Source organism: Hemiscyllium ocellatum, chromosome 8 (assembly GCF_020745735.1).
Source record: "Hemiscyllium ocellatum isolate sHemOce1 chromosome 8, sHemOce1.pat.X.cur, whole genome shotgun sequence".
In the NCBI taxonomy this organism is placed as follows: domain Eukaryota; kingdom Metazoa; phylum Chordata; class Chondrichthyes; order Orectolobiformes; family Hemiscylliidae; genus Hemiscyllium; species Hemiscyllium ocellatum.
The window spans coordinates 103,447,973-103,460,184 of NC_083408.1; the positions used below are offsets into that span (position 1 = coordinate 103,447,973).

The window sequence follows — 12,212 nt, forward strand, 5'->3', positions numbered from 1 at the left end:
CAGCGGGTTGTGAGTTCATGGAATGCCCTGCCCGTTTCAGTGGTGAACTCTCCTTCTTTATGGTCATTTAAGCGGGCATTGGATAGGCATTTGGAAGTTATTGGGCTAGTATAGGTTAGGTAGGATTCGGTCGGCGCAACATCGAGGGCCGAAGGGCCTGTACTGCGCTGTATCCTTCTATGTTCTATGTTCTATGTTCTATGGTTTCATGGCTGTGAGAAGGGTGGATATTGGACTAGGAATTCTAATCTGGAATTTTGGAAAAAGTCTGCATTTTTCAGCCAGCGCTCAGTACGTATTCACTACGTCCCACCAAACGATTCGGCGAAGAACATGATCACACATGATATGATTGCATTTGTCAACTCTCAGTGCGGAGGCAAAGTAAATTACAGCTCATTATGGCCAAAATACTCAACTGCTGGCAGACAGTCTTTCATTAGCTGCATATCAGACAACACACAGAAACAAAGGAATTGGGAGCAGGACAAGGCCCTGGACAGCTGGTGCAACCATTTGATAAGATAATGGCTGGTTGTGTTTGTGGCCTCATATCTCCACTCTCCTGTCTGCCCACATCCCCATAACCCTCAACCCCTCATCGACTAACCCAGCCTTGAAGACATTCAATGATCCAGCTTCCACCATCTTCTGGGAAAGTAAATTCTGCACCAATAACCGTCTGGGAGAGAAAAAACTCCCCTTCATCTCAGTCTTAAAACCTCTTAATTATAAACTGTGTCTATTAATCATTGCTTATCCTCGTGACTTTTATAAAAAAACAATTATTTCAAGGGATGAGGTTGTCACTGGCTGGGCCAGTATTTAATGCCCTTGAGAAGATGGTGCTGAGCTGTAGACCACATGTGTAGGTAAACCTACACTGCCATTGGGGAGGGAATTCCAGGATTTTGACCCAGCGACAGTGAAGGAACAGTGATATGTTTCCAAGTCAGCATGGTGAGGGACTTGGAAGGGAACTTTAAGGTGGTGGTGCTCCCATGAATCTGCTGCCCATGTCCTCCCAGAGGGATTTGGGTGAGATTGGAAGGTGCTGTTGGAAAAGGCTTGTGAATTTTTGCAGTATATTGTGTAAGTGGTAGACACTGCTGCTGGCAGTTGGAGACCATGTTGAAGGCGGTGGATGGAATGTTGATCTGACAGTTTCAAGCGTCTTGAGCATCAGATTAGACTTACAGTGTGGAAACAGGCCCTTCGGCCCAACAAGTCCACACCGACCTGCCGAAGTGCAACCCACCCATACCCCTACATTTACCCCTTACCTAACACTACGGGCAATTTAGCATGGCCAATTCACCTGACCCGCACATCTTTGGACTGTGGGAGGAAACCGGAGCACCCGGAGGAAACCCACGCAGACACGGGGAGAACATGCAAACTCCACACAGTCGGTCGCCTGAGTCGGGAATTGAACCCGGGTCTCAGGCGCTGTGAGGCAGCAGTGCTAACCACTGTGCCACCGTGCCACCCACAATTGTTGGAGCTGCAGTTAGGTGAGAAGTAATCTATCACACTCCTGACTTGTGCCTTATAAACATGCCTTTGGGGTGTGATTTACTGCAGGATTCCTATCCTCTGATCAACTTTGGTAGCCATTACATATTTGGCTGGTCAGTTTGGGGAGAAAGTGAGGACTGCAGATGCTGGAGATCAGAGCTGAAAATGTGTTGCTGGAAAAGCGCAGCAGGTCAGGCAGCATCCAAAGAGCAGGAGAATCGACGTTTCGGGCATGAGCCCTTCTTCAGGAAATTCCTGAAGAAGGGCTCATGCCTGAAACGTCGATTCTCCGGCTCTTTGGATGCTGCCTGACCTGCTGCGCTTTTCCACCAATTCAGTTTCGTCAATGCTAACCCGCAGGATGATGATAATGTTATCGACTGGCAATGGATGATACTTCAATCCTTTCTTATTGAAATCTGATGCTTCACCAGATTGACCATTTTTGGATGGGAACCTGAACTGCAGAGCTTAGACTTCCCTGCATCCTGGTAGGCTTCCTCATCTTGGTTAGACCCCATCTAGAATATTGAGTCCAGTTTTATCTCTCCAAAGGGGCTGGGCTCAGTGTGTCTTCATGTCCATTTGGGTCCATTTCAGTTTTTAGGTCTTTTTGTTTTTTATGTAGACAGATAAAGGATACTGGCCTGCAGCTGTTTTCTTAAAGATATTCCTAAAACCTTTCAAGCTTAGAATAGGAGCAGATACAACAGCAACATCTAATTGGTATCTTGACAGATACATGGATGGGTAGGGAATAGTGGGATACAGACTGTGTACAGCAAAAGCTCCTTAGAAAGACATCATGTATCAGCACAGGCTTAGTGGGCTGAACGGCCTGTACCTGTGATGTACTGTTCTTTGCTCTAAATGCAGCACTTCCATTTGATGAGCAGTAAGTGTTTTCTTTTATTTCCAAACTGTTCGTTAGTCGTAAGTTATCTATAAGTAAACGCAACAAGTACAAAACTGTTCTGCACAGACTTTGCAGGAAATACAGTGGCATTATGACATTACTCATTACAGCTTCAATCCAAATGCAACAAAAAACTTGAAAGAGTACTATTTATACTCCCATTAAGGTTACAAGGATATCTCAACGATAGACCCTGTTCATATTTTGGCAGAAAGACCTTTGAGGAATATTATATGTCAGTATCATTCAAAAGGAGAAAGACCCATGTTTCCTAATCCAATCGAACTCACTAACATAAGAAAGGTTCCTCATACAATCAACGTCACATCATGGTAGTCTTTGTCAGCATAATCCATTTTAGCACTCAACAGTTGACAAGAGAGGGGAAATAATTACCTGACCTTTGGGTAAAGACATTGCAGAGTGATGTAAAGGATGAATAGATTAGCAGTGTTTAGCACTGCTGCTTCACAGCACCAGGGTCCCAGGTTCGATTCCAGCCTTGGGAGACTGTGTGGAGTTTGCACATTCTCCCTGTGTCTGCATGGATTTCCTCTGAGTGCTCCAGTTTCCTCCCACAGTCCAAAGATGTGCAGGTCAGGTGACTTGGCCACACTGAATTGCCCATAGTGTTAGGTGCCATTGTGTCAGAGGGAAATGGGTGTGGGTGGGTTCCTCTTCAGAAGGTCGGTGTGGACTGGTTGGGCTGAAGGGCCTGTTTCCATACTGTAAGGAATCTAATCTAATTAAGGAGCACCCTGTAACTGCTATAAACATGTTCTATAAGCCATTTTCTGCCTCCAAACATCAAACAGAACTTGGGGCTGGCAGAGTGACTCGGAGGTTAGTATTGCTGCCTCACAGCACCAGGGACCCGGGTTAGATACCAGCCTTGGGCGATTCTCTGTGTTCTCCCTGTGTCTGTGTGGATTTCTACCCACAGTCCAAAGATGTGCAGGTTAGGTGGATTGCCCATTGTGTCCAGGAACATGCAGGCTAGGTGGGTTAGACAGGGTAAACGCAGGGTCACAAGGGATAGGGATAGGGATAGGGTGGTGGGTCTGGGTGGAATACTCTTCAGAGGGTGGGTGTGCACTCAATGGATCAAACAGCCTATTCCACACCGTAGGGATTCTAACTTTCATCATTTCCCATGATGACTACAAGATAATCAGAGGGTTAGATAGGGTGGACAAGGAGAGCCTTTTTCCAAGTATGGGGACGGCAAACACGGGGGGCACACAACTTTAAAGTGAGGGGAGATAGGTATAAGACAGATGTCAGAGGGAGTTTCTTTATTCAGAGAGTAGTAAGGGTATGGAATGCTTTGCCTGCATCGGTAGTAGATTCGCCAAGTTTAAGTGCATTTAAGTTGTCATTGGACAGGCAAATGGACGTACATGGAATAGTGTAGGTTAGATGGGCTTCAGATTAGTATGACAGGGCTACACAACATCGAGGGCCGAAGGGCCTGTACTGCGCTGTAATGTTCTATGTTCTATGCTCTATGTTTTCTGGATTTATCCAGGTAATTCTTAAACTTCAGGCATCCATTGTACTTTGGTCATAGTAAATGTCAAACATCTGACAATCCACATTTTATTGCAGCAGACTGGCTACACTAGCCTGTTTACCAATGAAGAATTAATTGGGTCAAACTCCAGGGAATTCATTCCTTTTGATCAAATTACCATACACGTGCAAACATCTCGTGAATTATTAACATGAGGTGACTTGAGAAGTGGATGCCTTTCATAACTTCACTCAAATTTCAACACCATCTTATCCAAAAAATATGAAGTATTTCTACAATGACTCTACCAGGCATATTGACACAGAGGCATTACACCAGGAGAGACACCTACATAAAAGAAAACTACAGAGCATGCTGGAAATCTGAACACCATTCTGTAGAGTTATAATAGAAACACCAATCGCTTTCTCTTGCAACAGATGCTGTCAGAGCTGTTGAGTTTCTCCAGGACTGTGTCTATTTTATCTCTGATTTCCGGAATCAACAATACTTTGTTTTCATAAAATAACCAGACGTGGGCTTAAAAGCAATGAAACATGGACAAAATTCTGGCTATTAGCTCAAACAATTTCTCCTTCCTTTAAACAACCCTCCAATCGTGGCTGTTCCAGTAAAAGAAGCTGAAACCTCAATCATCTTGTGCAGCTCAGTTACTTATTAACTCTGGAAAGTGCATCAGCTTTTGACCCAGTGGTAGAATTCTCAGTTACAAGGGAGAATATAGTGAGCTCAAGTCCCAGTGCAGGGAGAATTGAGCAGGAAATGAAAGCTGACACTCTCTGTGTAGCTGTGAGCAAAAAGTGCATTGTTGGAGATGCAGCCTTTTGGATGTGACTTCAGACAAAGGATTTGTCTTTTTCTCTTGGATATTTTATCTTCACAGGTTATGGACACCATTGGCAAGGCCATCATTTGTTGCCCGTCCCTAAATGCATTTGAACTGGGTGGGTCATGACAGCGATTATGAAGAGCCAACTCCATTCTGCTATAGGTCCAGAGCCTCATGGTGGTGGTAGTGGTGATGAGGGGCGGCGGAGGAGGAGGGGATGCCCTTCCCTAAAGAAAATTCATGAACCACACAATAATCGTTGATGCATGAATTTATGGTCACAGTTACTGAGACTAGTTTTCAATTACAGATGTAACTTTTTAAAAATTGAATTTAAATTCCACTAGTTGAAATAGCAGACAAGACTGGAAAGTGGGGATAGAATAGGTAGATGCTTGATGACAATTGCAGACATGATAGGCTGAACGGCCTTTATCCGTGTTGCAAAAACTCTCTGAAACACTAACAAAAAGGAGTAGACCATTCAGCCCTTCGAGCCTGCTCCACCATTCAATATGATCAATGATGTGGAGGTGTCGGTGTTGGACTGGGATGGACAAAGTTAAAAAATCACACAACACCAGGTTATCATCCAGTCTAGTGCTTCCAAATAAATTTAGTTTATTTGTCACCTTCCAGGTGTTAGCTCATTTCTCCTGTAGACCCTGTCTCAATTCCAAATCCAACTTCAGTCTACACTGCAGATAATTCTCAATGCTTAAACTCACAAAAGATCCTCGTAGACTTTATTCCACCCTCTGCTCCTCAACCACTCTATGGGGGAGGCAGTGATGCTGTAATGCTCACTGCACTTGATTAGGAATCCAGAGCCCCTGCTAAATTTCTGGGGACATGGGTTCAAATCCCACCATGGCAAATGGTGATACTTGAATGCAATGAAAATGTGGAGGAAAATGCTAGCCTAATGGAAATGTAACCCACCTTGATGGCTGTTCAGAAAAAAGTCCTTTAGGGATGGGAAATGTGCCGTTCTTACCCGGGCCAAACTCCATGTGACTCCAGACCCATGGCAAATTGGTTGACTCGTGATTGAGCTATTGGGAAAGGTCAATAAGTGCTAGCCGAGCCAGTGATGCTCACATCCTGTGACTGAAAAACCTTCCACACCAACTTTGCGATCACTCGTCTGTTCTCAGCAATTGATGAGACCGGAAGATTGTCAAGATGGAGATGTTCTTTATTCCAGCTCCACCCCAGCCCAAACACTGCTCTCCAATCCCATGTCCCCAAACACCCTCTCATACCTCCCTAACCCCCGCCCCAAACAAACTCCCTCCCTCCACCCACTACCAATGCAATCCATTACACAGCTAAGTCAGACAGCTAAGCACTGAAAGGGCAAACAACTACTCTCCTTTGTTTGTGATATACACAAATGATCTGGAGGAAGGTGTAGGTGGTCTGATTAGCAAGTTTGCAGGTGAAGTTAAATTGATGGAGTGGCAGATAGTGAAGGGGTCTGTCAGAGAATGCAGCAGAAATAGATAGATTGGAGAGTTGGGCAGAGAAATGGCTGATGGAGTTCAATCTGGGCAAAAGAGGGTGATGCATTTTGGAAGATCCAATTCTAGAGCGAACTATACAATGAATGGAAAGGCCCTGGGAAAATTGATGTACAGAGAGATCTGGGTGTTCAGGTCCATTGTTCCCTGAAGGTGACAACGCCACTCAGCAGAGTGGTCAAGAAGGCGTATGGCATGCTTTCCTTCATCAGACAGGGTATTGAGTACAAGAGTTGGCAGGTCATGTTACAATTGTATAAGACTTTGGTTGGACCACATTTGGAATACTGCATACAGTTCTGGTCACCACATTATCAAAAGGACGTGGATGATTTGGAGAGGGTGCAGAGGAGGTTTGCCAAGATGTTGCCTGGTACGGAGGGTGCTGGCCAGGAGGAGAGGTTGAGTAGATTAGGATTATTTTCATTAGAAAGACAGAGGTTGAGGAGGGACCTGATTGAGGCCTACAAGATCATGAGAGGTGTAGACAGGGTGGAAAGCAAGAAATGTTTTCCCAGGACTGCATTACTAGGGGTCACGAGTTCAAAGAGAAAGGGGAAAAGTTTAGGGGGGATATGCATGGAACATTCTTCACACAGAGGGTGGTGGGTGCCTGAACGTGTTGCTAGCAGAGGTGGTAGGGGTGGAAACGATAGCGTCATTTAGGATGTATCTAGACAGGCATATGAATGGGCAGGGAGCAAGGCATATAGATCCTTAGTCATGTTTAGATAGAGGATATGGATCGGTGCAGGCTTGGAGAGCCAAAGGACCTCTTCCTGTGCTGTAAGGTTTTTTGTTCTTTGTTCTCCCTTAAATTCACAACTCTAAATGAAGGGATGTCCTGCATTTGATGCAGTTACTAGATATAGTAAATTCGAGAATCTTTCTCACCCTCTGCCAACCCCAGCCCTCGCTCCAAGCCAATACCTGGCAGAGATCCCAGGCCACCAGCCCTTGGACTTTGCATCACCAGAGCAGAGGGAGAGCTGTTGCAGAAAGAACAGAGAGCAGAGAGAGGTTACAGAGACAGAGGACAGGGGGAACACAGAGAGAGAGAGACAGAGAGAGAGAGAGAGAGAGAGAGACAGGACAGAGCGGGAAAAGCAGAAAGTGTAAAGGAGAAAGATATTGACTGAGAGCAGAGAGGAAGAGAGAGCACAGTGACAGAGAGAAATACCAGAGAAAGGGTGTGACAGGGTTAAAAGAGCAAATAGGTAAAGAGACAGAGAGGGAGAGTACAGAGGGCACAGAAAGACAGGAGAAGAGAGAGAGAGCACAGAGGGCAGAGAGAGAAACTGAGTGAGAGCAAACAGCAGAGAAGGGGAGAGAGAAAAGGACTGAGAGATCAGAGAGGTGGAGTAGAGAGGGGTTGAGAGAAAGTGCAGAGAGCAACACGAGGAGTAGACAGCAGAGCACCGAGACAGAGGAGAGACAGGGAATCAGGAGTCCACTCTTAGGAATCTCAGGCTGTACAGAACTTACTTCATCATGGAAATGACCGTGGGTCCATAAATCCAGGAAAGAATGCAGGAAATTTTCCAGGATTTATGCTTTGGCTGTTAGATAACTCCTCCCAAAGACAACTCTCTCTCCCCACCCCAAATTTCTCATCTTGTATTTCACATGATTGAGATCAGATGGTTGTAAATTCATTAATTGTACTTTCTTGTTTTACAGATTATCACAGAAACCTTCACACACGCCCTGCGCTGCACATCCTACTCCCATTCATCTCACACCATATTCCCATTCCATTCCATACCCCACTCCCATTCTATCCCACTTCCCATTCTATCCCAAACCTCACTACCATTCCATCGCAGACCCCATTCCCATTCCCATCCACAACCCATTCCTCTGCACACCCCACTCCCATTCTATCCCACCTCCCATTCCCATTCTATCCCAAACCCCACTACCATTCCATCACAGACCCCATTCCCATTTCTCTCCACAGCCCAATCCCATTCCTCTCCACAACCCACTCCCATTCCAACCTACGCCTCATTCCCATTCCATCCCATCTCCCCATTCCCATTCCATCCCACTTCCCATTCCCATTCCATCCCAAACCCCATTCCCATTCCCCTCCGCATCCCACTCCCATTCCACTGTATTACCATATATTCACCCTATACTCTGCTCCCTTTCTACCAAATATTTAAAGGAGGAATTGAAATACTAAGTAGGTTGAATGGCCATGAATGCTTCTTTTTCCAATGTCAAGGATCCACTTTTTAAACATGAAGTTTTCTCATACGTCCTGACTGACCTCAGCATGTGTTTCCGGCATTTTATGTCACGGATTCAGATTTCCCACATTAGCAGCCGCCTTCTCAGCCTTTACTCACCCTATGTGTGAGAGCCGCGTACAGCAGGAAACCTGCCTGTGTGTGTACCACACCCTTCGGCTTCCCTGTGCTCCCTGACGTGTACAACAGGAACAACATGTCCTCACTCTCCATGGCAACGGGTTCACAGGCTGGTTCTTCTTTCATCATTTCCTGGAAAATAAGCCACTCTTTAGCCGTGCAATATATAAAATCAACGGCGCCATAAAGATACCGGGATAAAACTATCTGAAACTTCTGACTTTCACAGAAATGATCTATCGCTTTAGCACCGCCTCCATTAGGGGTCTTGGCCCGCTCACCCACTGAGCAAAATATGGCTGTCACTATCAGCAGAAGGGGAAGGGGAGGGGGAGGAGAAGGGTTGATGGTAACCCTGTGTGATCAGCCTAAGCGTGTTTGAAGACGGAAGAAAGCCAGACACGGCAGCTCGACCGAAAAATGATTAAACTGTTTGACTCTGTAAGGGGCTGACGGTTACACCAGCCTGAAAAATGGTAGCGGTATAATCAAACACTCTGTCAAATCCTGTGTGTTTGAGATTGTGGGAGTAAATCCACAGAACACAGTGCAGCCTGTTGTTGAGGGTTGCTGCCTGAACCGGAACCTTTCGGCTCAGTCCCTTTCCAATGTACAGAATCGATGACGGGGCAGACTGAGCCCATTTTCTAGATGAAAGTGAGGAGTGCAGATGCTGGAGATCAAAGTTGAGATCAGCCTTGTTCCTGATGAAGGGCTCTTGCCCGAAACGTTGATTCTCCTGCTCCTCGGATGCTTCCTGATCTGCTGTGCATTTCCACCATCACGCTCTCAACACCCATTTTCTAGATGCCAAGATGCTCAAGTGGACATTTAACCCTTTACACATTCACGGGCCTTACTGCAGGCTTCCACGCTTTCCTGTCACCAGGGCCTGACTTAAACATTGCTCTACTGAAAACAGCCTGCTCCAGGGATTGGAGCACATACCAGAGACTTGCTCCAGTGAGAGTGTGCTGCTGCATTGGAGGTGCCAGCTTGTTGTATGAATCAATATACTGAGGTCTTGTCCATCCTCTCAAAAGATGTAGAGGCGGATGGTAGCCAAGTGGTAATGTTTCCAGACCAGTAACCTAGAGACCTGAACCAATGCTTTGGGGGTAAGGGTTCGAATCCCACCATGGAATCTTAGGAAAATCTCAACGTAATGAAATGTGGAATAAAATGTTGATTATGGTGACAGTGAGACTATAGATTTGATGCTTAAAAATTGATCTGGAACATAATGCCCGTCTGGTGGCTCAGTGGTTAGCACTGCTGCCTCACTGTGCCAGGAACCTGGTTCGATTCCACCCTTGGATGACTGTATGTGTTGAGTTTGTACATTCTCCTCGTGACTGTCTGGCTTTGCTCTGGTTTTATCCCACAGTCTGAAGATGTGCATGTTAGGTGGATTGGCCCTGGTAAATACAGAGTTACAGGGATAGGGTGGGTGTTTGGGTCTGGGTGAGATGTTATATGGAGGGTCAGTGTAGACTCGATGAGCTGAATTGCTTCTATGTAGGAATTCTACGATTCTAAGTCTTCAGGCTGGGTCACCACAATAAGCTGAGTAGCCTACTTCTGCCCCTGGGTCTTATGGATTCCACATCACTTTCCTTCTGAAATGACTTAGCAACCCACTCAGTTATAACAAATCACTGGGGCAGTGTCTGCACCGCGTGCAGATCTTCAAGGTGGCAGCTCACCACCTAACCTAACAAACACAGGCTCTGTCAGTAATGCTCACATCTCCAGGATGAAAGATTTTCTATTTCTAAATTAGAACATGCAGGGAGGAAGGATTGTTACTGTTAAAACTGACGTAAACAACACCTAAAACCTGATCATTATCACCAAGCTGCTCTGTACACAAACTGATGCATTGTGATGGCAACTACACAGCTCGAGAGTGTAATTGGGTCTTTGGCTTGAGGTTGTGTAGGGACGCATGTGAATATTCCATGATCTGTGACAAGGAAACAGTAAGTGCCAGCTAGTTGTTTTCTTTTTTGCATCCCAGAGGAGAAAATAAGGACTGCAGATGCTGGAGATCAGAGCTGAAAATGTGTTGCTGGAAAAGCACAGCAGGTCAGGCAGCATCCAAGGGACAGGAGAATCGACATTTCTGGCATAAGCCCTTCTTCAGGAATGAGGTCACCTTGACCTCCTTCCACCTATCGCATTTCCAATGCCCTTCCCCCAAGTCCCTCCTTCCTACCATTTATCTTAGCCTGTTTGGCACACCCTCCTCATTCCTGAAGAAGGCCTTATACCCGAAACATCGATTCTCCTGCTCCTTGGATGCTGCCTGACCTGCTGCGCTTTTCCAGCAACACATTTTCATCTTTTTTGCTTCCCAGCCACCTACCTCCTCGAGGGGAATGTCAATATCCGACATTGGGACCTTGTTCTCTGTTCTTGTTGCGATAAGCACTCGCTTGACTGAAGGACACTGTTTCACTGCTTGATCCACAGTTTTCTTCAACTTGATGACCTGTCCACCCCTCAGAGCCTGGTTGGCAGTGATCACGATCTCACACTGTGCTTTGAGATTGAGAACACAATCATTAGAGGATTACAGTATTCAGTAAAAGCGGCTTACGGTTTATATATTATTCCCGCTGGCCAGAGCCAGACAGCATGAGGAGAAATCCCAAAGAAAGCTTGGAAGCAGGACAGAAAGTGCTGGAGAAACACAGCTGGTCTGGCAGCATCAGCGGAGAAACAGCATTAACATTTTGAGTCTGGTGATCCTTCTTCGCTGTTAAATTCCAGACACCCCACTGCACTCTGGGCGAAAACGTTTCACTGCATGTTCCCTCTAAACCTTCTGCCAATCACCTTAAATATTTGAGGGAAACAGATCTTTCCTGTCCACTTTATCCAAGCCCCTCATTATTTTGTCTACCTCAATTAAGTCACCCTACACTCTTCGAAGGAAAACAACCCTTATCTATCCAATCTTTCCTCAGAACTGCAATTTTCAAGCCCTGGCAACATTCTCATAACTCTCTTCTGTATTCTTTCCAGAGAAATGATGTCCTTCCTGAAAAGCAAAGACCGGAATTGCTCACTAAACTGATAGCTGCGGCCTAGCCAGTGTCTTATATAGTCAGTGTTAGTGCTTTTCCAGCACTATGTACCCACTCTTATATTCAACATCTCACACAATGTAGGAAAGAGTCCCATATGGTCTTCCTTACCACCTTATCTACTTGCTCTGCCACCTACCAGGAGCTGCAAACATGCACTCCAAAGTTTCTCTATCCCTCTCAATACTTTCCTGTTTACAGTATTCCATTGTTTAGTTTGCTCTTCCTGAACACATAACCTTGCATTTCTCCGAACTGAACTCCATTTGTCCCTTTTCCTCCCGTTCAACCAAACCATTGATTCCATCCTGTAGTTGACAGCCATCCTCTATCAACCCTTTGGCCAAGTTTTGGGTGATCTGTAAATTTTCCAATCAGTTCCAAATCATTAATATATACCACACAGAACAAGGAACCCATGACCA

General features: G+C 45.6%; 1 protein-coding gene across 1 annotated transcript in view; it reads right to left on the reverse strand.

Moving 5' to 3' along the window:
• Positions 1–12,212, reverse strand: part of LOC132818219 (acetyl-coenzyme A synthetase 2-like, mitochondrial) — a 79,289-nt gene that overhangs the window by 43,781 nt on the left and 23,296 nt on the right. Inside the window, exons 4-5 of the mRNA XM_060829000.1 lie at positions 11,064–11,239; positions 8,675–8,827 (exon numbers count right to left, since the gene is read on the reverse strand). Of these exons, the coding sequence (XP_060684983.1) occupies positions 8,675–8,827; positions 11,064–11,239 (329 nt within the window). The remainder of the gene's footprint in view (positions 1–8,674; positions 8,828–11,063; positions 11,240–12,212) is intronic.